The sequence below is a fragment of the Ahaetulla prasina genome, chromosome 1 (genome assembly GCF_028640845.1).
Source record: "Ahaetulla prasina isolate Xishuangbanna chromosome 1, ASM2864084v1, whole genome shotgun sequence".
NCBI lineage: Eukaryota > Metazoa > Chordata > Lepidosauria > Squamata > Colubridae > Ahaetulla > Ahaetulla prasina.
In genome coordinates this window covers 41204963-41231958 of record NC_080539.1, presented here as the reverse complement: position 1 = coordinate 41231958, position 26996 = coordinate 41204963, and the positions used below count along the sequence as shown (strand labels likewise).

The 26996-nt window shown below is 40.1% G+C and overlaps 1 protein-coding gene and 1 long non-coding RNA gene across 5 annotated transcripts in view; one reads left to right on the top strand and one right to left on the bottom strand.

Moving 5' to 3' along the window:
• The window catches only part of PSME4 (proteasome activator subunit 4), a 94089-nt gene extending 76094 nt beyond the window's left edge, over positions 1 to 17995 (bottom strand). For 3 of the 4 annotated variants that reach the window (XR_009152909.1, XM_058164942.1, XM_058164943.1), the window contains exons 1-3: positions 17095 to 17995; positions 1292 to 1432; positions 273 to 389 (exon numbers count right to left, since the gene is read on the bottom strand). Coding sequence is in view for 3 of the 4 variants with exons in the window: in XM_058164942.1 (XP_058020925.1) it covers positions 273 to 389; positions 1292 to 1432; positions 17095 to 17864 (1028 nt within the window). In the remaining variant the exon portion in view is untranslated. Of the gene's footprint in view, positions 1 to 272; positions 390 to 1291; positions 1433 to 5903; positions 7251 to 17094 lie in introns of those variants that run through there. The other variant, XM_058164944.1, reaches the window with a different exon arrangement.
• A 46-nt stretch (positions 17996 to 18041) lies between these two features.
• On the top strand, positions 18042 to 24951 carry LOC131189100 (uncharacterized). Its single transcript, XR_009152910.1, has 2 exons — positions 18042 to 18142; positions 23831 to 24951. It is a non-coding gene; the product is annotated as an uncharacterized LOC131189100 (long non-coding RNA).
• The last annotated feature ends 2045 nt before the right edge of the window (positions 24952 to 26996 follow it).

Sequence of the window (26996 nt, the reverse complement as noted above, 5' to 3'; positions counted from 1 at the left end):
CAGATCCGGGAGGACTAAACGTTTTTTTTAATAGCTAAAGTATTCCTTAATAAAATATGACCATGTTGCTTATTTGTGAACCACAAATTATAAATGAAAAAAAAAAAACAGAAGAAAAATGAACATCTGCTGTAAAAGAAAAATGAAATTATTTAAAATTTATTTTAGATTCAGATCAGTGAAAGAAAACATATAAATCACAAGCAATAAAATTCAACCTAAGAACAGTGTCAGGATATTGTGCAAATAAAACAAAACCTTTAAAAACTTACTTTGGAAACCAATTTAATCCAAGATGTTCTGTCTTAGAATACAATATACGTTCCAGCATTTCATAAAGTGGTCTCCAGGGCAATTCTAAATCATCTCTTGACAAAAGTTCTTTTTTTCTAAGTTAAAAAACACGCATACAGACAAGAATTGAATTTGAATCATTACTCACTGACAATTAAGCTGACAACCTGAAATATTCTAAGAAAACCTCTTTGAGTAACTGCATAAAATTATAGATATAGATCTAATTCTTACAATGGTATAAAAATGATTATTTTAATCAGGATTACCTGTTAATCGAAGTTTCAAATAAATTAATTACATCTAGATTTATGTATAGTAGGAATGGGGGGGAGAGAAAGGAGAAACGTAATGCTAGAAAACTAAATTGTCCAACTATTCATTTACAGTATTTCTCATTGAGATATCAATATTACATCAAACTGGCACTCAACATTTTCACTGATATAGATTCTTGCCTAGCAAAACCCTCTTCTATCCTTAAACTAGCGTAAACCAGTGTAATTTGGGACAACAGATATTACAATGTGGAACATATACATCTAAGCATGATAAATGCAAAAATTAGAGCTATATAGTGGTTGGTTTTTAATGCATTTTGAAAATGCAAGGCTGAACCGCTATATGACCAAGCCTCTAATCTTTCCCGAAACTTAGGAAAAAAGTAAGGGAACTTGCTGCTTTAGTCTGGCTAGGTTTTGCTACTTCATGCTGGCCTATATAAGGCCAGAATGAAACAAAATACCAATCAAACCTGACAAAATTGGTTGAACCTCTTAGTTTTAACAATTATCCATATCTTCAGATATGGCTCATAATTAATATAGATCATGGGTGTCAAACTTGCGGCACCATGTTGCCATCATGTGACGTTTCACAATGTTTTTCCCTTCGCAGAGCTGGGGTTGGTGTGGCCTGCGCGTGACACATCTGGCCCATGGGCTGCCAGTTTGACACCCCTGATACAGATAGAAAAATGAGGTAAAGCAAAACTTACTTCAACAAGTTTATTAAAAGTCGAGCAAAACCTTGCATCATGCTGATCTCCAATTTTGGAATAGTTACTAGTTCATACAACAGCTTAATGAAAAGAACGTGATCTTCTTTACTAAAATTTCTCCCATACAGCCGGAGATACCTGTAAAAAAGAAAATTTAAAATACTGTAGGTAAAGTAAAGTATTTCATTTTATCAACATCTTCATGTTAGTATATTCAATGCAAAAAAAGTAAACACTAAGTATAATAAAATTATTCATAGTGAATTCATGTCAAGACAGTTCACAAATGGTATCTAAACGCAGACTTATTCAGGTATTCCTTTTGGGGTTATGCAATATGCAAACCATAGAAAAAGAATAATAGCAAGCCAAAAGAATTAAAAAGGAGGAAAGAAGAAAGTATAACTACATCTAATTTATATTGTTATTCATTATATTCATTATGTTATTCATATAGTATTCATACCATCCTTACTTCTCCATACTCATATACCTCCTCATATATTGCCTTTTATTTAAACTCTTTTCAGGATTTCATCAATTTCATCCACCATGACTTCTTACATTTGCATCAGTAGTCAAGACCCCCCTAAAGTTACCATGAGTATTCTTTTTGCATTTATTGATAAATATATTAAATAATCAAGAGACAATTGCATCTCTTTCTTTCACTCCTTGCTCAATGTTGAACCATTCACTAGGTATTCCATTAACTCTCAAGCATGGTTTATATCTACTATGCACTGTTCCTATCATGTTCAGCTTCCAGCTATTCATCTGCATATTCAAGCAAAACATTCCACAATTCATATTTTCTTTTTTATCATTGGCTTTCTTTAAGTCAACAAACATAATAAAAAAACTTTCTCACATTCATATACATATCAAAGGTCTGTAGAAACTATAACTATATACTCCTGCCTTGTATTTTGTAGATGTCAATATAGTGACCATAGTCACTATATTGTCTATGTTTATATATGTCAATATTGTGACGTAGCAAGAATAAACTTTGCTCAACCCTGGAAAAAGGCACAATCCCAACAATATCTGATTTGAGTACTTAAACCTCGAGAATATACAGCAAAAACAAAACTAATGGTACATACAATACAAGCAACAGAAGTTCATTGTGTTGGGAAATTGTTTCTTTTCTAATACTTTCACACACAGGATTTCCTTGTCCTGTAATACAAGTGGTCTTCAACTTATGATTGTTCGCTTAACAACGGTTCAAATTAACGACAGCTTCCCAAAAAAGTCAATGTTCTCCTCTTGGATTTCAGCAGGGAGGATTTTCAGGCTTCCCCTGCAGATGTCAGGATGCAGACACCTTTGCTCTGCTCCAGCAGGGTCCATGCACTCCAGAGGTTTGTCATGTGCACGCTAACTCTTCTCCAGGTTGTTGTGCCCCATCTGTGTATGGGGAACGTGGCTCAGAGAGTGGTGGTGGCTCTGGGAAAGGCATGGTGGAGCAGGAGGGAGGAAAAGAGTGACCACATTCTCTCTTCCTTTTCCTCCCCTATCTTTTCCTCTTCACCCTCCAGCTGGTCTCCGTCTCTCCCTCTGCTTTTTTCTGCTGTTCTCACTCATTCTCACAGTAACCCGTCCCCTATCTTTTATACACCCTCACACATATGAACATTCTCCTTTTCCTCATTTCTGCCCTTTCTCCCCCCTACATGCATGCGCGTGCTCATACTGCCCTCCTGAACAGAGATGATCCTTCTTCAGCTTCTTCTTTTCCTTTTGTCTCCCTTCCACTCCTGCCTAGGTAGCTATCATGCTGATTTGCCTCCCTGTATCCCTATTTTTACACTCTTTCTCTTCTCTCCCCCCCCCCCCCGCTTTTCTCTTCCCTTCCCATTGCACACCTAATTATCTTACATGCCCTTTCACATTCTCAATGCCCCTGAAACCCAAAGAGCTGTGGCAGCAGGAACAGCACCAGCGGCAAACAGCACCAGCGGCAAACTGCCTTTTTGCTCCTTTTGCTGTCCTCTTTCTACTGCCTTTGCTCCTTTTTACTCCTTTTGCAGCTTCTCCAGTAAATATTTCCTATACATCTAAGCAATTTCTTTAGCCATGTGTATAGGAAATTGTAACTGGAGAAGCTGGGTTTAAAAAGAAGATGGCAAAGTGATCAAAAAAGTACAAAAGCAGAGGAAAGGCGGCGGCAAAAGAGTGAAAAGGAGAACAAATGCAGTGGAAAACAGGGAGCAAAAAGGAGGCGGAAAGAGGTGGATGCAAGAGCAGCGAAAAGGGGCTGGCAAAAGGAGCACAAAGGCAGCAAAAAGGAGCAGGAAAGGGAGTGGAAAAGAGTGCAAAGGCAACTGAAAGGAGGTGGCAAATTTGCCCGGCCCCTGAGCAAAGAGGCAATGTGGTACGGTAAGAAGTGTGAAGTGGCTCAAGGAGATGTGGGAGGCCCTGGGAGGCCTGGTGTAGGCCATGCACAAGTGTCTCTCTATACAGGGAGAATTTGCTCTCCACTCAGCTGAAAATCCTGCTTGGATTTCAGCAGGGAGGATTTTCAGCCACCAGAGAGGCGAAACACACATGTGTGGCCTTCCAGAGTTTCCCCCATCCCCCTGAGACACCCTACACTCCTTACCTACAACTCTGTCCACTTAATAAACTAGGAAACCCCTTAACTTTCGGCGGGATGACCCGTTGCAAGGACGAGCTGAGGAGTTTAGTGGTTATCTATACGATAAAATCGTTCAGCTTCGGGACGGTCTGGACCAAAATTGGGTAGATTCAGGTGAGACGTCGGAGAGCGGTCTTGGTGAGATTGTTTGGGATGAGTTTGACCCTGTGGCTCCTGAGGACATGGACAGGTTGCCAGGTAGGTTGAACGCCACCACGTGTTTACTGGACCCGTGCCCCTCCTGGTTGGTACTGGCCACTCAGGAGATGACACGAGGCTGGCTCCAGGAGATTACGAATGCTTCTTTGATGGAGGGAGTCTTTCCGGCCGCCTTGAAAGAGGTGGTGGTGAGGCCCCTCCTCAAGAAGCCTTCCCTGGACCCAGCTGTTTTAGGTAATTATCGTCCAGTCTCCAACCTTCGTTTCGCGGCGAAGGTTGTAGAGAGTGTGGTGGCATGTCAATTACCCCAGTACCTGGATGAAACTGTCTATCTAGACCCGTTCCAGTCCGGCTTCCGGCCCGGATACAGCACTGAGACAGCTTTGGTCGCGTTGGTGGATGATCTCTGGAGGGCCAGGGATAGGGGTTATTCCTCTGCCTTGGTCCTATTAGACCTCTCAGCGGCTTTTGATACCATCGACCATGGTATCCTGCTGCACTGGTTGGAGGGATTGGGGGTGGGAGGCACCGTTTTTCGGTGGTTCTCCTCCTATCTCTCCGATCGGTCGCAGACGGTGTTGACAGGGGGGCAGAGGTCGACCCCAAGGCGCCTCACTTGTGGGGTGCCGCAGGGGTCGATTCTCTCGCCCCTTCTGTTTAACATCTATATGAAGCCGCTGGGTGAGATCATCAGTGGTTTCGGTGTGAGGTACCAGCTGTACGCTGATGACACCCAGCTGTACTTTTCCACACCGGACCACCCCAACGAAGCTATCGAAGTGTTGTCCCGGTGTCTGGAGGCCGTACAGGTCTGGATGGGGAGAAACAGGCTCAAGCTCAATCCCTCCAAGACAGAGTGGCTGTGGATGCCGGCATCCCGGTACAGTCAGCTGCAGCCGCGGCTGACTGTTGGGGGCGAGTCATTGGCCCCAATGGAGAGGGTGCGCAATTTAGGCGTCCTCCTGGATGAACGGCTGTCCTTGGAAGATCATTTGGCAGCTGTCTCCAGGAGGGCTTTTTACCAGGTTCGCCTGGTTCGCCAGTTGCGCCCCTTTCTAGACCGGGATGCCCTATGCACAGTCACTCACGCTCTCGTGACGTCTCGTCTGGACTACTGCAATGCTCTCTACATGGGGCTCCCCTTGAGGAGCACCCGGAGGCTCCAGTTAGTTCAGAATGCGGCTGCGCGGGTGATAGAGGGAGCCCCTCGTGGCTCCCATGTGACACCTCTCCTGCGCAGACTGCACTGGCTACCTGTGGTCTTCCGGGTGCGCTTCAAGATTTTGGTGACTATCTTCAAAGTGCTCCATGGCATAGGGCCGGGATACTTACGGGACAGCCTGCTGCTACCGGATACCTCTCACCGACCCGTGCGCTCTCACAGAGAGGGACTCCTCAGGGTGCCGTTGGCCAAACAGTGCTGGCTGGCGACACCCAGGGGAAGGGCCTTCTCTGTGGGGGCTCCCACCCTCTGGAACGAGCTTCCCCCAGGACTTCGCCAACTTCCTGACCTCCGAACCTTTCGCCGCGAGCTTAAAACACATCTATTTATTTGCGCAGGACTGGACTAGTTTTTAAATTTGAATTGGTTTTAATGGGGATTTTATTATTTTTATTATCATCATTTTAATTATTCGGCCAATTATAATAAGTTTTTTAATGGATGTTTTTATTTGTATTTATATGTATATTTTTATCTGGTTAACCGCCCTGAGTCCCTAGGGAGATAGGGCGATATAAAAATACGAAAAATAAATAAAAAAATAAATAAAAAATAAATAAATAAACTGCAATTGGGAGTACCAGGATTCTCATTGTTGAAAGAAGCAGTCACATAATGTTCTGTCCTCCCTCGCCTCCGTCCGAATGATGGCTTAATTAGCCGTCACTATCAGCTCTGGCAGCAGAATAGCCAGCATCTGCCAAGAGCCTCCGTTATCTTCCACGACACTGGTGAGTCACCTAGAAACAAACTTCAGCTCTTAATCAGTGGATTTGCCTGTTACAAAGAGACACAGCAGCTCTGGCTGCCTTTTATATCCTGTGGGGTGTGGCTCCATGACTCAGCACTTCCTAGGCCTGCCCCACCCTTGCTTCTGTTGTTCCCTCCTCTCCTGCCTATGAAACCAAGCCTGATTGCTATAAGCTGGGTCTGCAGGCGTGGCGGGGGGGGGGGAAGAGTCAGGGGAAGGAGGCCTCGTTATCTCTTTCACCTGGCCTGCTTCTGGCTCCTGGAGCTGAGCCAGGGAAGCCAGTGCTCCCGAGGTAAGTCCTGATGGCCCTTCCCCCTCACTGTCCAAGTCACCTTCTGGCAACAGGCCCAGCTCCAAGTCACTTTCTGGCAGGAGGCCCGGCTCGGAGGGCGCAGACACAACACACAATGTTAATAGCCACTTTGTTCAATGACTGAAATTCCAGTTCCAATCATACTCATAAGTTGACTACTTGTAGTTTTTCATATTGATTTCTTTCAGTTCTTTCCATTTCTTCCCCAAATCCATTCCTGATACTACCAACTAATGGTTCCCCCTTAAAAAAATAAATAACAACCAGAACCTCTTGCACACACTCTCATTCATTCTCTTTTATTGCACATAATCATTTAATCATGCTTTTGATTCATTCCTTTTCCATTTGTACGGATATATATGGATGTGTATATGGATATACACATACAAACCATATACTTGAAATGAACATTTTTTTCTAAGTAGATAATCACCATTCTCATTCATCTTTGAGTTTCTGAATTGTTCAATACATTTTCTGTACTGCATGTCACAGTCAAATCAAATCCACAATCAAATTCAAATCCACAATCAAAACCAAAACTATACCCTGCATTGCATTAATTCAGAATACTGAATACTATTTCCAACTATTCATCCCTGGTTCCCCCAGAATCATCATTCAAAATAGTATAACAGCCAATTATCAATAACCTATGAACTGCTTCCATACACAATCACAGCAATTCTGATGACACCATATATCCATTCCAGAGTGTATTTAATTTTCCTGGATGTATTAATCAATCTCATTTCTCAAGAGATTGATTATCTTCATCCAGGTCTAGTACATCATATACATTCCAGAGAGAATTTAACTTCCCTGTATGTATTAATCTCATTTCTCAAGAGATTGATTACCATCATTTAGGTCTAGTACATCATATACATTCTAGAGTGTATTTAATTTCCCTGTATGTATTAATTTAATTTCTCAAGAGATTGATTACCTTCATCCAGGTCTAGTAGATATTGCATTTCAGTTTAAGTTTCATGGTTACACAATATTTTTTCATTTTATTAATTTGTTCAATAACATTATTATATACTCTTACATTGCAAATGGCATTATTTCATATGTCTTGGTCATCATCAGATGGACTCATAATTATTAAACGCTGCCATCCATATTGGCTATGTCAATAAAGTTTTTCATGTACCACTTCTTAGTAAAATAAAAAGGTGTGGCCTAGTTACCAGATTTAGGAACACCCATGTTACAGACAGATTTCCTTTACTAATAGTGCAGATCAGTTTTAGCACATGTTGGTCAGTATGCAAAACAGAAATCCACATTTGCTCCAAGAATGGTCACACTATTCTATGCAATCCCTAATTAGAATCTACCTCGAAAGCAAAATGCTGTTATCCACAGCCTATCAATTGGGAGGTATAGGATAATGTACTGAGAAACATTCAAGATGTTCCAGCAATAGAACCAAACAAAGAATATATTTATTAAGTGACAGAAAGATGACAAACCAAATGAATCACTGAGCGTGCTACCACAGAAAAGGTGGGGATGTTGGGTTTCCCCAGTCACTTAAGGCACTTAAGGCAAGAAAGAACCCATGAAAAAGAATCTTGGATGATAAACAGTAATGAAATACTTATTATACACCTGAATATTCTTGTCTAAAAAAATAAGTTGAACTATTATATTCATTGGAAATCTACATAAAAGCTATGAAATACTTCAAAACATGCTTTAAAACAAGTTTATAGCCGTGATGGTGAATATATGGCATGCATGCCATAGATGGCACACAGAGCCATCTCTACCGGCACGCAAGCCATCACCCTAGGTCAGCTCCACTGCGCAAGCACGTGCACCTTCCACCGGCCAGCTGATTTTTGGGTCTCTGCCATGCATGCAGGAGACATGCGTGGATGCAGGGGGGGCGTCATGCACACATGCACGGGGGGGCGGCATGCCCTCCCGTTTTTGGTCCCAGGGGAGTTCAGGGAGTCCTGCTAGGCCCAAAACGGGATGCGGGAGGGTTCGCGCGCATGCGCAGGGAGCAGGGGAACGTGTGCACATGCACAGGGGGCGGGGGGCATTGGGGGGCATTGCATTATGGGCGTGGCCACGCACGCACCATCACGTGCATGTGCGCGTTTTTGGCACCCGAGGAAAAAAAGGTTAGCCATCGCTGGCTAATAGTTCATTCTAAATATGTGAATTCATTTTGAAGCACATTTTTGTTTGTAAGTCAAAAAGTGGAAAACCAATTTTTTATTGTCAGCAAGTTTGTGAAGAAGTAAATATTCTGAACCTCTTAGGTTTGCAAATCACTACTGTAATCCCTGAGACAACAAAAGCTGACTCTGCATTCATCTGAAATCTATTCTAATATCATATTCTAATATCGGTGTTTCTAGTCAGTAAAATATCTTTGCCAACATTTATATATTTTATTCACCAAACCATGACTGGAATTAAACATATAACAGAAGAAAAAAAATAAAATAAGCTGGCCTTTTTATTATAAAAAAGTACATGCTATTTCAATTAGCAAGCTTGCTTAATGTATTCATTTTTGTACATCTCTGGAGATAGTTATGAACTCCAGCAAAATACAGAGGGATTAGAAGTGTTAATTCAAAAACTGATAATGGACAGAACTCCTATTTGAAATGTCCTGTTGTTTTTAATACTCATTATTTGCACTTAGCATATGCTAAATCTATGTTATTTGACTCAGTTTTAACTTCCTTTAGTATCATGTTGATAAAATACTTTATGTTCATGCTCTCTAGCAAATATTTTCCTTCAGGGATCATCATATTAAACAAGCAGTGAACCCTTATACAAAGGTGTTGACTAGGAATGTCAGCATTCAAATGTGGTATCAAATTGCTTTTCCCTGTGGGCAGTTTTTTTGTTCTTTATTCTGTCATTTCAAAAAGTGAATGGGAAGAGCAAGACGGAGTAGTTTCTAAATACAATTTCAACATTTAAAAAACACTGCAAGTCAGTTCGCATTCCTAGCTATGTTTTTAATTAATAAGAACTTTTTTATTCTAAGAAGAATTGTTAGCCACCAAGGACAATACACGGCATTTTTTTTAAAAAAAATTAAAAATAAAGATACTTTTAAGTGTAATTTTTAAAAATTTAGATACATTATCTTCTCTGAAGTACTGTACTGCCAATTCAACCTATGTGCATGAGAATTAATGATCAAGATATACCTAAACTGATATCTGTAAACCAACCAGTCACTCAGATAAGTGGTATAGTAAATAGAAAGATGGAAGGATGGATTGGATGATTTACATGGTAGGTAGGTGGGCAGGTATGTAGATAGAGATGTGTAAATAATAGGCTTGAACAACACAGCAGTAAACCATTTTACTAGGCAGCTCAGCGGTTCGAATCCCTAGTGCTGCCGTGTAATGGGGTGAGCTCCCGTTACTTGTCCCAGCTTCTGCCAACCTAGCAGTTTCAAAAGCACATAAAAATGCAAGTAGAAAAAATAGGGACAACCTTTGGTGGGAAGGCAACAGCGTTCCGTGCGCCTTTGGCGTTGAGTCATGCTGGCCACATGACCACGGACACGTCTTCGGACAGCGCTGACTCTTTAGCTTTGAAACGGAGATGAGCATCGCCCCCTAGAGTTGGCAACGCCTAGCACGTATGTGCGAGGGGAACCTTTACCTTTACATCATTTCCATATGCTGCCAAGAGAACTACATGGATATATCCATGAAGTAAGAAGTTGGACTTTTATCTCGCTCTCCAAGGGAATCTTCACTTTTGATATATACCACAGCAAGAGGTTTCTAATTTTGACTTAAGTACCTCTAGAAACTCATGAGCAAATTAGGATCACGAAACCAGATCACTGGCCCACAAAGTGAGCAGGGGACTGTGCAAGTTGCAGAGCTGGAGGCAAGCTAACAGGGCCATTATAAAGCCAGATTCAATGTCAGCAGTTGTCAACCCTCTCTGGTAAATCAGATAGGAAACATGACTAGATAAACTAATTCTACTTTATTGTAAAGTTATATGAACAAAATTTTACAAATCTGAAAATACAGATGCCCCCCCCCTCTTTTTATAGCCTGATCAACTTAGGGCAGGGTTCTATCAAAGATTCTTCTCTGACCACTAAGGAATTGTGGGCTCCTCCCCCACTCTTCCCTAGGCAGCTTCTCTTCCCTTCCTCCCTCAAGATCATTCCCACATACTATTATAGCAGCAAAGCTTGGAATCAGGGTTAAAGGTTAGCTGAAACAGTACAGAGGATCTTATAGAAGGCTTGATTGACCAGGCAAAGTGGGATTGAATTGAAAGTGATCTAACTTTGGTCAGGGAGAGTCAGAATATTTTTCGGGAATTGGGAGGGGTGTGTGTCAGGGGCTTATATATCAATTTCTCCAATTTACTTATAGCCTGCCCAGAACTGGGATTCTTGCAGACCTCAAGAACCAAGAAAGGCACACAATTACTTCTGAGCAGTCTTCTTTATTGTCCCTGATTTATGAACAGATACCTTGCCAAACTAAAGCAGCTACTTGCATTCAAGATATACGTTGACAATTGCTACATAGAAATCTTCTTATCTCCCTTTATCCCAACCAAACTATCTAACCACCTCAGCCTCTTGGCCCCCTGGAATGCAGCCCCTCCCTCCTGGGAATCCAAACTAGATTCCACCAGATTCCAATCCATCAGGATTCCATCCTTCAAACTCAGCCATGTTTCCTCACTAAACACATTCTTTTCAGCCAGGCAATGCAGGTTTGGTTCTGCATATCTTGGGGACGGGGCACCCCAAAACTTAATGCAACATTCTCTGAGCCCTACAAGAACCCAATCCTGCTCTGGATGGATAAACCAGCTATGAAACCATCTACTGACTGGGCTCTGACTCTGATCACAAAGAAGATAAAGAACAAAATACGGTAACTATTTGATGCTAAATTGGTAATTTGGTGCACACATTACTATTAAAGAGGACTAGTTTTATCATAAGGGACACACAAATCGATCATTTACCCTCATTCATATTATAAAGTACTGTATATAATTAAGTTCAATAAATAACCTTAAGAGGTAGCTTCAATATTTATAATACCAGACTAAAATAAGGAAGACAAGTACAAATCATTCTGGATGTTAAAGAACTATAAAAAAGCATAATCAATCTTGATTCTAATGCTTTGTACAGAATTGGAAATTAAAAACACCTCAGGTCAGGAATGCTGTATGGAAGATCTGTACAGCACCAAATGCTATACAGAAGCAGAGAGTAAGACTATACTTATCGTTCCTACTCTCAGTGCAGCCAGCATGTGAAGTAAAAGTTGTATGTCCTGTAAGACTCAGTTTTAAAAAATGTGCTTGTTGTAGATTCAAGCTGCTTTTGTATAAGCTCTCATGAATCTGCTCCTATATTCCAAGGCCCTTACATTCAAATATCCAGACCAGGCCATTTTATTGACCTTACAACTCCTTGATATGCATCATGACTTCAATTTGCCCAACTAACTTGCCCAACAAGTACTCTTTACTGACCGCAGGATGTTATCTACTGCTAATGTACCAGTCAGGACTTTTATCATCACAATGTAAAATTCATGAATATTTTGTTTTAGATTTCAAATATTTGACTACAAACTGACACTGGAAATTGAAACTGATATATGAATAATCTTATATAGGAAATCTATTTTTTTCAAACACTGAAAATTGAATAATCCCATTACTTCACCTTAGAAACATAAATAAAAAATTAATAAACATAATGACAACTAAAATATAATTACAACATACTAGGATGTGTTAATATAGTTATCTTCTATAGTCACAGGACATTTCAGAAGTCAAACCAAATATTTGGGCACCGTTTCAGCACGTTGTGACAGAATTAGTCCATAACTCATATGAGAATGAAAACACATTCTGCAGTAAACACAGTCAGGGAGAACATCCTGGTTACTGGAGAAGTAATGTCATGCTATATCTACTCAAGTTCAAAACATCTGTGTAAGGCAACCATGTGAGTAATTTATATTTATCAATGTAACTCTAAGAATCTTTCTTGTAAACAAAGTCACTTACAATGACGTTCAAGATTTATACAAAATATTAATTTCTCCAGCATACCCTAACCTTTTTTTTACCTTATTAAGAGCACAGTGGACTAGAAACTAACCAAGGCAACAAAGTAATCCCCTCTTGTGTACACATCAGGGGTGGGTTCTACTTACCTTTGCTACCGATTCGCAACAGGCTTGCTCACGCACACACCAAGATTCTGCGCATTCGCAGATGGTCTATGACAACTTCCGGGTGGGTGGGTGGAGCCTAGCCCCAGTTTTACTACCAGTTCGCAAGAATCGGACCGAACCAGGGGCAACCCACAACTGATACACATCTTCGTTATTATGACAGCATGGTATAACTTGCTTTCAAACAATTATTTGATCTATACGACATGTACAGATAGTCCTTGACCTATGACTGTAATGAGCCTGCCCATTACGGTTGCATATTATGACAGCTGTTAAGTGAGATTTCCTCACTTAAAAACACCCGCACCTGCTGATGTGGTCGTTAAGAATTGAGTGTCTCAAGGTCTTCGCCACTCTGAGATATCCTGTGCTCCACTTCCTGCCACCTGGGGTCCCCATAGCCCTTGAGCCTGCTTCCCACCCACCCCAATACCAGGTCCTCTTTCCCTTCCCAGCAGCTAACCACAGGACTTGGGACTCCTCCCCACCTCCATCTGTCACCCATCACATATTTATCTTTTGAAGACCTCCAGAGCTCCAGACCTCATGTTAGGGAAGGAGATCACACAACTCCATCCCTCAATGTTCTTGGGCCATGCCATGACAGCTGCACACAAATGGCGGCCACTTCTATGATAGGGCCACACAGTCCAGAGATGTAGCAATCCGCTCTGATTTCTTAACACAGTCTTTGTAGTACTGAGGCTTTTTCTGTAGCCCAGGAATGGAATGGCCTTCCTTCCTTACCCAACATGAGGTCCAGAACTCAGGAGATCTTCAAAAGGTAAGTGTGCGATAAGTGATGGGAGGGGGAGGAGGACCAAGTCCTGCAGGGACCCAATGGGGATTGGGTGGAAACAGGACCTGGGTCTGCAGGACCTAGTGGGATAGGACGGTGGGGGGCGATAGGCGGGGGATGCTACAAGTGGTCAATTGTAAGGGCAAATAATATGGAGGTGCTGCAGCGGCCCTAACTTCAAAACAAGATCAAAAGTATCTTTTGGGGGGGGGGGTCTGTTGTAACTTATGGGAAGCTCTCAAGAAATATTGAAAATGATCATTTAACAGTAATCAATAAACAGCAGCAAAGCAGCCCAAAATTTCCCAAACTTTGTTCTATGGGGAGGCAATGGGTCTCAACATTACGTAAGTTAGCCTAGTTGACAACGTTTTGCCATATGATGCAGCATTTTGCCCAAATTTAGATTACAAAGTGTCAAATAGATACAAGTAGTATAGTATACTTGTATCTGTTTGTATACTTTAAGGGGAGCAGTGGCTCAGTGGCTAAGATGCTGAGCTTGTCAATCAGAAGGTTACCAGTTCAGCAGTTCAAATCCCTAGCACTGCATACTGGAGTGAGCTCCCATTACTTGTCCCAGCTTCTGCCAACCTAGCAGTTCGAAAGCACATAAAAAATGCAAGTAGAAAAATAGGGACCACTTTGGTGGAAGGTAACAGTGCTCCATGCGCCTTCAGCGTTTCGTCATGCCGGCCACATGACCATGGAGACATCTTCAGACAGCCCTGGCTCTTCAGCTTAGAATTGAGATGAGCACTCCCCTAGAGCCGGAAACGACTAGCACGCATGTATGGGGGAACCTTTACCTTATATAGATCCCCTAGGTTTTAGGATTTCCATAACATTTTTTAAGTTTCATATTTCTAGGCTTTTGGCAGGAAGATTCAAAGCATCTTTATTCTTAAACCTGGACAGAGGCCTTTGGTAATAAGGCTAAAATAATTTCATCTGGACAGATTAAGAAGAATAGCCTAGTTAAAGACATCAATTTTACACTTTTGAATGCACAATGTAAGTTTCATAGATAAATTCAGTCTTTTGTCCATACCTGTATTTTCTGTTGCTTGAAAAATGTCACTGTAGCACTATAATAAAGAGAATTCGGAGTGGAAATCTATTACATACAATCTATCTAATATTTATGCCCAAATGCGAGTGGGACTTTCAATAGATTGTAAACTTTTGGATGTAATTCCATACTGTTGTTTGAGTATACAATAAACATTGCTATCTTGACAATTGCTTTTTCTAAATGCTAGCTTTTGTAAATAAATAAATTAATTTAGTACAGAAATCAGTTACATCATAGGCCAGTCTTTACTATATTATACAGACTATACAGTCTATACATTCATTGGCATCCTTCAGTCTCAAAAGACTATGGTATCGTGCTCCGGAAAGAGGTCCTAAAACAGCATCTAGTGTGACTAAAAAGGCCAATTCGAGAGCGGCAATCCCTTCCACACTGAGGGCAGATACATTCTGTCCCCTGCCCAGCCCCCAGATTTCACTAGTTCCGGGACTGCCTCTTTGCCTCAGCCTGCTGAACAAGTGTCTCTTCTAATTGGAGAAGGCCATGCTGCATCTTTAGCCTCCAAGCTAAATGATCGGAGATCAAGGTTTCCCAGTTGTTAATGTCCATTCCCAAGACCTTTAGATCCCTCTTGCAGATATCCTTATATCGCAGCTGTGGCCTTTCTCTGCACTGAGGCGCTTTCTCTGCACTAATTCTCCATACAGGAGATCTTTCAGAATCCAACCATCAGCCATTCTCATGACATGTCCAAGCCAGTGTAGACGCCGCTGTTTCAATAGTGTATACATGCTAGAAATTCCAGCACGTTCCAAGACTGCACTATTTGGAACTTTGTCATGCCAAGTAATGCCAAGAATACGTCAGAGACAGCGCATATGAAAGGTGTTCAACTTTCTCTCCTGCCGTACATAAAGGGCCCAAGACTCACTGCAGTACAAGAGTGTGTAGTCTATGCAGCCCATGGAATAATAAATAAATAATGGAATAATGCTAATTTTCTTCATAAGTAGTAGGTAACTACTATAACTCATCTCTTCTACTGCCAATAGGAAGGAAGCAGAACAGTCAGTCATTTTATCATTCTCCAAAAGATAATTACGCATTTAATTTGAAGAACTGTATATTAGAGGTGCAATAAACTATTAATTTATTTAATACTACAAGCTAACAAACTTTTTCTTCTAAAGTCCAAATGAGGCTTACCAGCATTGAAAGATGAGACTTAACAAACATTAGCCCACCCAAGTACCAGTAGTTGCACATGCTGAGGTGAGGGCAATTTATTCCCATGAAAAGGTTCCAGCACATGCCCCAGTCAGAAGGTCACTGGCAAGAGCCAAGTTGCAACCTAACAACTACTTATAACCTCTCCCTTGGTTGATCATGTCACTTACATAAATTCCACCAAACAAAGCTCTGAAGATACTGAAGTAATGAGACAAAAGAACATGAAGCATGGAAGTAAGCTCACTACTTAAAGACATTAGCACAATGTAATCCTTAATACAAGCTCTATAATATCAATGTCATACAATTTTGTTCTAATTAAAAAAATACTGTCCATTGCCTTATGTGCCAAATACAAGACAAATTACATTTTTTGTTCAGTTTAGGGAAATAAAGCTTTATAATCAAAATGTGGCAGAGTCCATTAATGTTATTTTAAGTTATAAATTTTCAGTAGGAACCAAAAGCTAAACAGAGCTTCTGGAAAGAGAGGATCAAGCATCCTTTGAGCCATCTTCAACAGAAAGTTACTGTTTCCAGCCATGACCACTCACACTTTTCATTTACTCAGATCAGCTGTTTTTATTAGTATTTAACTACAATTTTCCAAGAGGTCTGTGAATTAAACTTTTGTTTATAGAATGGATTACAAGTACTTATTTTTTTAAAAAATAAACCAACTCAAGCTCTCCAGGGTTAGGGTTATGGTAATAGATATATAGATCTGGCGAAACATCGACAAAGGTGGAATGGTTCAGTTGTACAATCTTTCCCTATGTACCAGACCAGTCTCTACTGTCCACTTATTTAAAAACAGCAATAATGAAGACATCCATACACTTTATCTCTCATAAACATCCATACACACATACACACACACACGCACATGTATATATAAATTTTTCTAGGAGTAAATGCTCATGCCTACCAAAATAAGAAGTACCTTCAGCCACTTAATCTTAAATCCAAAATCTAGTTCAATAAAAATTCAAACTGTTCTCAAGAAACCTTTTGTTAGTTTATTACTTTTAAGAGAGTATTAATTTTTTAAGGGACAGGTCCTATATTCCTGTTACCCCTTCTCTTTTGTTCACTGTGAGTGAAAGACCGGCTAAACGGGAGGGGGGGAAGAAATGAAAGAAAATACTGGTTTGATGCAAACATCCAGACTCAAGAGGGGTAGGAAGTATTGGTGGGAGGGTTAAGGTGGGCTTCTAGCCAGGGTGGTCTTTGGTGGGTTGATTCGCCTATTGGCTCCGAGCCTTAGTAAAAAGGAGGAGTCGAGACAATACCACACTCTGAATCAAAAGAGAAGGGAAGGGTTCGCCTTTTATGACCAAGCCGTCTTTCTCTAGCCAAATTTGCAGCCCTTCCCACCCCATCTCCAGCCAAGCTCACGTGGAAAGCTTTCTCGTCCAGAAGAGGCCGCCGGGCCAAAGCTCCTGAAGCTGAACAGCGCGGCTGAGGTTCAGTTTGATCTGGGCAAGGAGGTAGCTGGCCTCGGCTTCTAGCTTGTCGCCGTAGGGTAGCAGCTTATTGTACACCAGTTCCTTCTGTACGGCTGGAGGCGGTAGGGGTGGTGGTAAGGGAGGCGGCGGCTCGGCACCGACGCCGGCCTTAGCCATGGCCGCCTCCTTCCTGTCCCGTTGGATAACCGCCTGTCTCCCGCCGCCCCGAAGACTCGGCTTGCTGCCGCTGCGGCTTCTTTGCGTCGCCCGCCGGATCGGCCCCGGCTGTTGGCTAGCCCCGGCTACCGAACCCGACTGCCTCGAGCGTCTGTCACACAGCGGCTCCTGGTGACGAAGCAACAGAGCGAACGAACGAACCAAGCAAGCAGCGCCGCCGACCTTGTCGCCGTCTCCCGCGGCTGCCGCCCAACACTGCTGGCAGAGCAGGCGGGCGACGCGGAGGTCACTTCCGCTGCGAGGGAGGGGGTGGAGACGAGGATGAGCTCCCTGGAAGGAGAACCGCGAGACTGAAGAGCCGCGAGGCCGAAGAGAGAGAGAGGGAGAGGGAGAGAAGGGGGCGGGGGCGCGAAGCCAAAGCGGACGGCCCAGTCCTGAAGGCGGTCGGCGGCGCCGTCCCTCCCCCCCCCCGCGCGCGCTCTCTGAGGAGGCAGCAGCTCTCGAGCTTCCCCCGCTGCAACGGACATAGCGGTCCTGGCGCATCCTTAGCGGCTGAGAGGGTGATGGTTTTAAAACGCCTTTCAGCCGTGGAAATGAGCCTGGCCAAAATACCGTACAGTAATAGGAAGGGTGGGGGGGAAAAAAACCTGGCTCCTAAGGAGATCGTAGGTATGACTCGCGGAGGGAGAGGCGAGAGAAAATTAGCCGCCTGGGGAGAGTGACGCTTTTAAAAGGCAGGCAGCCAAATTTCCTTCGCGTGGAGCAGGTAAACGAAGGCATCCCGAGGGCAGCAGGAGAAGGAAAGAGAAAAGATTGAATCGGTAGGAGGATGAATGCCGAGGGGGGAGAACTGAGAAGCTTGCAGGGGGGTGTTTATTGAGGAAAAATAAATAAAGCTTGACAGACGCAGGAAATGAAGAGAGGATGGAAGGCAAAGGGCAGAAAATGGGGTTCGTAAGAAAATGCTGAATAGAGGAAACGGGCTTATTTTATGAAGAGAGATGAGAAGGGAACCTAAGATTTGTGGATCAGAGAACTTGGATTAGGGATAATGAAGAAAAAATGTACAGGTAGTCCTTGATTTAGAACAGTTCATTTAGTGACCATTCAAAGTTACAGTGGCACTGAAAAATATGACCTGTGACTTTTTCAAAGTTATGACCTTTGCAGCATCCCCATGATCGTGTGATCAAAATTCAGATGCTTGGCAACTGGTTCATATTTAATAATAATAATAATAATAATAATTTAATTTGTATACCGCCCTTCTCCCGAAGGACTCAGGGCGGTGAACAGGCAGATAAAATGAAAACAATACATTACAATAAAAACAACATTTAAAAAAACTTATTCCAATAGCCTAAATTTAAAATACAATACAAAATATAAAATAAACCCCATAAAATCCATATTTAAAACCCTATTAAGCCAGTCCTGCTCGAAAGAATAAATATGTTTTAATATGTTTTAATGTTTTATTTATGACCATTACTGGGTCCCAAGGTCATGTGATCACCTTTTGCGACATTCTGACAAGCAAAAGTCAATGGGGAAGCCATATTCACTTAATTACCGTGTTACTAATTTAAGAACTACATGATTCACTTAATAACTGTGATAAGAAAATTTGTAAAATGAGGCGAAATTCACTTAAGAAATGTCTCACTTAACAACAGTAATTTTGAGCTCAACTGTGGTTGTAAGTCAAGGACTACCTGTACTGTAACTTGTAGAGATTTGAAAGGAGAAAAATATTTTGAAGTGGGTAGGGGAACTGTCACTAGGTAGCATCAGCCTGCCATTCTTTGAGTCATTTGCTTCTTTCCCCCAGATCCTGAGCCTGTCCTCTGCAGCTGCAATACAAACCTAGGAAAAGGCACATTGGGTTTGAGGAGTGGCAGGCAGATCCTATGCACTTTGAAATACTTTTCCCCTTGAATTAAAGTGCTGCATAGTTTTAATATGTTGTAGGGTGGGGAACCTTCATGGGTATGGAATATGATTCACCCATTGCCCAATCCATAAATGTTTTGATATTTTATGGTGTTTTATGAATGTAGCAAATTTAACTTTGAATAAACAGTTTAAGCAGGATATCATTTTAGCAGCCATCAACCTAGTTAACACTAAACCATGATTTGTTGAATAAGACACTGTTGGTCATATTCAGGCCACACATTGAGATGAAGCATGAGTTAGTATTAAGCTAAACCAACCTATACAATAATCTGAGCATGAAATACACATATTGTCCTTTTGCTTCCATTGAATCCAATTGATTTATAAAAGATGCTATCTTACTAGTTGGGTTTACACAATTGGTTACTATTGGCTCTGAGTCACCTGATTATGCGCATCAAATTTGTGTTCATTGTAAGCGACTGCATACCTCAGGATGATCTGTCCCCATCTTGTTCCTTCCGATCACAAGAAAACTGATAGAAATGAAAGAATGGTGGTACATTATTGTGGTGGCTTGATCACAGATTCATTCTTATAATGGTAAATCCTATTGTTTTCAAATGTTAGTTTACTTATAGAAAAATAAAGGCAAACTTTAAGTTCTACGAATTCATAAATGGTAAATATGTTGCATACCCTACAAATTGTATGGACAATAAAAAGTCTATGATTCATTAGGACAAAAGGTGAAGGTCTAGTTCAGTGATGGCGAACCTTTTCGGCACCGAGCACATATCTGGGCCGTTATCCAGAAGAGGAGCTGCCCAGGGTGTATATGCGTGCACGAAAATGAACTTCCAGTTTCAGCCAGCTACTCTTCCGGGTTTCTGACATGCATGCGCGCATGATGATCAGCTGGCCAGCACACATGCTCACGCAAGAAAAGGGAAGACCAGCTCTTCCAGTTTCCGGCACTGCCGCATGCAAAAAGGCCAGCTGATCGTCATGCGCACATGCACACCAGAAACCACAAATGCTAGGTGACATGGCTCCGCGTGCCACTTCGGGCACGCATGCCATAGGTTCACCATCATGGGTCTAGTTTGGCCTCAGTCCTTCCTGCATTACTTTTGTTCTATAGCTGGCTATTTTCCATCCCAAGAATTAGAACCACATTAACTAATATCAGTAATTGTCCTGTGGCTATTGAGAAAGAATGCGCATTAAATCGCTGATTTAAAAATGGGCTGAGAAGAAATTACATTTCTTCCCTCCTAGCAAAAAGATCTGCTTTCCCCCCCCTTACCACAGAACAAAAAGATCAATAGCAGCACTTTTTTTTCATCTCCCTTCCAAAAAGTAGCCTTATTACTACCATCATTTGATGTGTGTTGAAGGAAGAAAAATCTCATCTCTGACAATATTTGCATGACACAATGATAGTATTACTAGACATGTTACTATTATATTTTTATTACTCTTATTAAAATATATTTTGGTCATCTCAAGGCACCAAACATACCTAATATCTTGCCTCCAATTTTCTCCACAACAACCTGTTAGGTGTTGTGGCCCAAAGTCTGCTGAAGGTGAGTGGCCCAAAGTTACCCAACCAGATGCTTTATGATTCAGTATATAATGGGGCTTTAAAATATTTATTTAAAACTGTATATGGCTGCCTTATATGCAGTCATCCTAGGCAACCCACAAAAGATCAGCAATAATCATGTCACCCATAAAAGAAACATTATACTTCCCACCATAGCACCATAACATCCATCTGTTCTAAATATATAGACCACAAGATGATGTTCCCCCATTTCAATTTTTTAAAAAAATCATTGCAAAGAGATTGGAGCAGATTTTTAAAAATTATTGTTCAAGATATCAGGAGATTGTAAAAAAATTTCCTCATATACAATCTGAATTACATTTTAAACCCCTAAATGCTCACCATTATATTGAGCTTGTAACTGAGTAATAATAGCTATAATGCAGAAAGGGAAACATGTAAATTCTTTCCTACATCTGTGACCTGTATTTCCAGTAATAATAATCCCCCCCAAATCCCAAATTTTAATCTAGGACTCTTAAGAGTCATATTTTCCTCTTTCCTCAACCCAGCAATTGCTGCCTTGGTTTAAACTTTCTGACCCCCACCCCCCAAAAAATAGGACGAGAGGCTGGGATATCCTTCCCTTGTAAATATAGGATTTTATGATATGTTAAAGTGGTCAGTTGGGAAGGTATATAGGTAATCCTTGATTTATGACCACAATTGAGTCCAAAATTTCTGTTAAGTGAGACATTTGTTAAGTGAGCTTTTCCCCCTTTTACGACATTTCTTGTGACAGTTGTTAGTGAATCACTGTAGCTGATAAATTAGTAATCTGGTTGTTAAGTGAATCTGGTCTCCCCATTGACCTTGCTTGTCAGAAGGTCACAAAAGGTGATCACATAACCTTGGGACACAGCAATGGTCATAAGTATGAACCAATTGCCAAGCATCTGAATTTTGATTACATGATAATGGGAATGCTACAAAGCTCGTAATGGGGGGAAATGGTCATAAGTCACTATTTTCAATGCTGTTGTAACTTTGAAGAGTCACTAAATGAACTGTTATAAGTCAGGGACTACCTGCAGTGGCAATGTGTAATGCCCATTGTTATTCTGAGGAGTTAGTGACATATTTTGATTTCTTCTTCCCATTAAGGCAACAGTAGAAGTTCAGAGCTCATTCTGAGCTAGCCTGCTTGTTTGCTGATGATGATAATGAATATTGACTTGATTGACATATATGAAAATTCAGGTTTTATTCTCAGTTTCTGGTGACATTTTGACTTATTAGAGTTCAGAGTATCTAATAGGCAGTCTTGTTAGACTAATGTGTCAAAAGCACATTTAGTCACTTTTCAAGAATTTCCTATTACCCTCAATTATCAATTCTCTTAAACTCTCTGGCTTTCTAGAATTGAGAAATGCTCTGGTCACTTGAAAACATCATACCTGATTACCTTCTCACACTGAGAAGAACCAAAATGTTTCTCTGGTTTTTAAATGACCAGGAGAATGATTAAACAGGGAGATGAAAGTTTGAATTATATACATGGAATATTATCCAAAAGTACTTACTGTCTACTCATTATATCTGCAAAATCATCCAACCATCAATGAATCATAAAGGCCATTTTGCTGCCTAAGTTATTAGGACTAGAGAAATTATTCTGAGGTTATTCATTAAAAAGTTGGGTTAAGTTAGCTGGGAATTCAGAGTCTTAAAAAAGAATTACAATGGCTTGAGATATGAAATGTTTGAAGTTGTGCTACAACTTCATCAGGAGAGCCACAAGTTCCCAAGTATCTACTTGGAGGTATCCATCACTAACATATATTATTTATCCACATCAGGTGCTAAACTTGCCCAGGTGGAATTCAATGTATGCATATAATCAGAATACCAGAAAGGGTGGAAATCCTGATATTGTTCAGAGACTATAAGGATTAAGATTGGGAAGAACATATGAAGTGGAATCCCAGCAAAGCCAGATTATTTTTGCCCAAAAAACATCTCAATATCAATCAGAATAGAGCTGAAAGGGACCTTGGAGGTCTTCTAATCTAACCCCCTGTTCAAGCAGGAAACCTTATACCATTTCAGACAAGTGACTGTCCAACCTCTTTTTAAAAACTTCCAGTGATGAAGTATCCACAACTTCTCTTTCTCTTTCTCTTTTCTCTTTCTCTCTCTGCTCTAGTGGTTACTCTAGATCAGGGATGTCAAACTTGCAGCATCATGGCAGCGTCATGTGACATATTGTGATTTTTTTCCCCTTCGCTAACATGGGCATAATGTATTCGGCCCACAGGCCGTGAGTTTGACAACCCTGCTCTAGATGGAGTAGCACTTAAAAAGTAGATCTTTGGAGCCCTTCTAGACTTAAAGCAACCGTTGGATAGACATGCAAAGAATATTACTTTGAAGATCTTTGTTCAGATCTTTGGTTGGTATGCCATTTGTAGTCTTTTTGGGGAAGGAGCTTCTGGTTACAATGTCTCACATTTTTATTACCTCCTGATTAGATTACTAAAGAGCATGTTGCATGGGTATCCTTTGAAGTCTATACAGAAACCACAGTTTGTATAAAATGTAACAGCCCAGGTGTTAGTATGTAAAAGTCACTTCTTAAATATACCACAAATGTTGCAGGTGCTGCATTTGTTGCTGAACAATTCAGAGTGATGATTTTCACCTGCAAAGTTTGGAATAGGAAAACCTAGGAGTTTTCACAATTACTGAAGTGGCTATTTCAACAGTCTATCATTGATGTGAGCCCTGCATTTTTGTTTCTAAAAAAGGAAATAATTGAAAAATTTTACTTTCTAACATGTTTCTTTAATTGAGCCAGAAAGACAATACTTTTATAACAAACATAGGCTATGAATCAGAGCTAAATCCATCTGTTCAGTTTTTGCAACATTTTAGTTGTCATTGAATGTGAAAAAGGCACAGTGGGTTCCTGACTCACATAATGGGTACTTTAATATCTTGAGTCTAAAATTCTATTTGCACAGCTTGTAACACTAACTTTTTCTTTCTTGTTAAGTGGGAGGAATGCTGACTGAGAGTATTCAAAACAGCACCATTGCCACCTGTCATTTCCTGGTACTCAGCTGGAGAACAAATGAAGAGATCCAAATTTTAAAACTGAAAGAAATGCATTTGCTCCATTGAAGAGAATTATTACTGCTGTGGTTATCAACTCTGCAAACTGCTGACGCACTTTTGTACTGGATAGCCTTCTGTTTTAAATCAACTAACACCAGCATCATCAGTTTTTAAGTATGGGCAATGAGGTTTCTTTGCCTGAGACTAATGAAGGTTAAATAAAAGTGTCTTGGGAGAACACTAAACCATAACATCATTTGCCTGTTTTTAATTTATTGTATGGTGGTTATTATATTATTTATATATTATTTGTGGCATAAGAATTAAGCATGAACCAGCTGTTATGTTTGCCACAGTTTGATTTGATGTAAATTTAGATGCACATTAGACATCTGCAATACTAAATTCCAGATTCAGAGAAGAAATGGAGAGAAGCAAATATGCTGTTTGGGGAAATATCTCTACAGTAAGGATTAGAAATTAGACTGGCATATTTTCATCATTTGATATGATCTGATAATCATTTCTGTCCAATGAGACGTGGCCTAATGTGTAACTGAACAATAAGGAGTAAAAACACAAATGAAGATTAAGTGTTTTTCTGCTTAGACTAGTCTATCAGGGCAACCTGGTGTACCTAAATATGGGATGGAGCATAATGCTTTTGCACAATCCCAATCCAGGAGCCTTCGCAGGCGCTTTCGTAACAAACCTTTATTTCTTTGTCAGTAAATATAAATTCAGCACAAATGTAGATTGTTAAAAAAGATAAAAGAAATTAGTATACAAATAAATGTGTTATAAGTTGCTGAAAGACTATTTGCATTAAAAATATGCTTATGCATTGGCAGTTTTAGAAAAAAAATTTGGAGAAATTTTCCTTCGTTTCTGTAAATTAGATATAGTATATGCTCTTTGAATGTTTGAATCATCGTCCAATGAAAGTGACTGTCTTAAATGAAACCTGATTGTGATGTGAATCTATCCAGCAAAATTGAACTGAAAAGTCTGCTTGGGGGGAAAAAAAGCTCCTCAGAATCCTGAATTGTTAATGACAGCTTCTTTTGCTGTCAGAAACAGTTGGTTGTTATTGAAAATGCATTAAACTGATTCACGCTTCTGGCTGATGTAATTGATGGCAAACCACCACCTTCAAATTTCAAGTCAAGGACAACCCACACTCTTCCCTGTTGCTTAAATTCTTTCATGTGGTCCTGGGCAGCCACATGGTTGCCATTATTGGATAAAAAGGGCAAGAATTAATTCCCCTGTTTCCTAGGAAACAACAGTGACTACAGTGTGTCAACTGAAGTGATTTTAAATATGTCATGTTTAGTCTGTGACAATATAATCTACAGCAGTGCTTTTATACTTTTTCCCTTAATTTTACCTCTTTTCTTAAGCAAGAAAAAAACTTTTCCAAAAACTGAAAAGGAGAATAAAAGTGAAGAAGGGACATTATGTCTTTTAAACCCTTGTTTCTGTTAGATGCATTTGAAATGGGTTTTAAAATATTTTAATGTTTTAAAATAATAATATTTTATTATATAAATATAATAATATTTAAAATAATAATAAAAAAGTTATTCATAATTAATTAAACCCCAGATTCTAGAGTGATTTTGCCCTCCTTTATATTTAAACCTTGCACTTTGTGGGAAGGAGGGTGATAGACTGTTCTTTTGTTTGTATTTTTTAGTTTCTTTAACATGTATACTGCCCAGAATTGTAATGGAATCAGGCAGCCTTACAAGTTTAATAAATAAGGCTAAACCAAGCAGATAGAATTGAGAGGTGAAAGGGAATAGACATAACAGAACAGAATCAAATTTTAGAAAAATGCCATTTGTAATGAGAAAAGGTAAGACTAGAGATAAAATATCTTGTTTCAATATGTAGCTATCTTCTCTAGTAAGCCTGTAAAGCTGATTTAGTATCTTCTAGGTTAAAAGGTACATTCATTCTTTGATTTAGTTCTGATCATGAGAAGAAAGTTCTCTAAATTTAGTCTGTTCAAGACTATATGTATAAGCTTGGCCTGGGAAAAAAGAGGCTTGCTGGTTCTAGTATGTTTTGGTGTGTGATGCTCCTGAGTGCTACAGTACAATATATGTACATCTGAGTAATAATAGATAACTTTTGCAGAAAACTGCCTAACACTGAATTCTTATCGACGAGAGAAGCCACATAAATCCTTATTGTTAGAAATTAAATCAATATCTAGAATTTTAACTGCCTATCAAAACCTTTCCTATCAAAATCCTTCCTATTGACACCTGTCCTAACACAGTATTTCAAATGCCAACCCTGCTAATGGTGATTTATTTCAGTTATTACATGATACGGCTATAGAATATTATTGACAGTTAATTGCCTTCCATCACCGCTTGCTGCTCCTTAATCGCTTCCTCTTCAGCCCCACCAGACTTTTAAAAATACAGAGCAAATCTCCATCCAGAAGTTGAATAGAAGAAGGTGTGGATAAGATCTGTTAGTATACAGTACATCTCTGAGCATTCTCTCACACCTCAGCTGTATGGGCCAGGAGGCTTTTTTAGGGTATTATTTTCTATTCAGAAAGATAGAAGAGAGTCTTACCCTGTATTTTGTTGAAGAAGAAACTGGATATCTAGTAAAGTTATTGACTGGATATCTAGTAAAGTTTGCAAAGCACAATCCTCTTAAGTGCCTTTGAGACACCAGTATGCCTAAAATACTCTTTGCATGTTAGTTATTTGTTCTGCTTTGCTTCTAATTTTATCTAAGACCTTCTGTTTCTTCTCAATGTAACACTTTGTCCTCTTTGAAACATTGTCTAGATGTTCATTTAACTGAGGATATTGTCTGATTTAAAGAAATGTAAGTTATAATTATTTAATTTTTCAATCTTTATTTATTTGCATATGCAAATGTATGTTTAGAATTTTAAAAATCACATATTTCATTTTTAGAGGATACATGTTTGATTATAATATATGCCCTTTTGGAAAAAACATTTCTTAAGTGAGATAATAGGAAATACTCTTCCAAACTGTAATTGCTGCCCTATGTTATAATGTTTATTAAACGTTCCAAATCTTTGAAATTAATTGAAGGTATCTTAT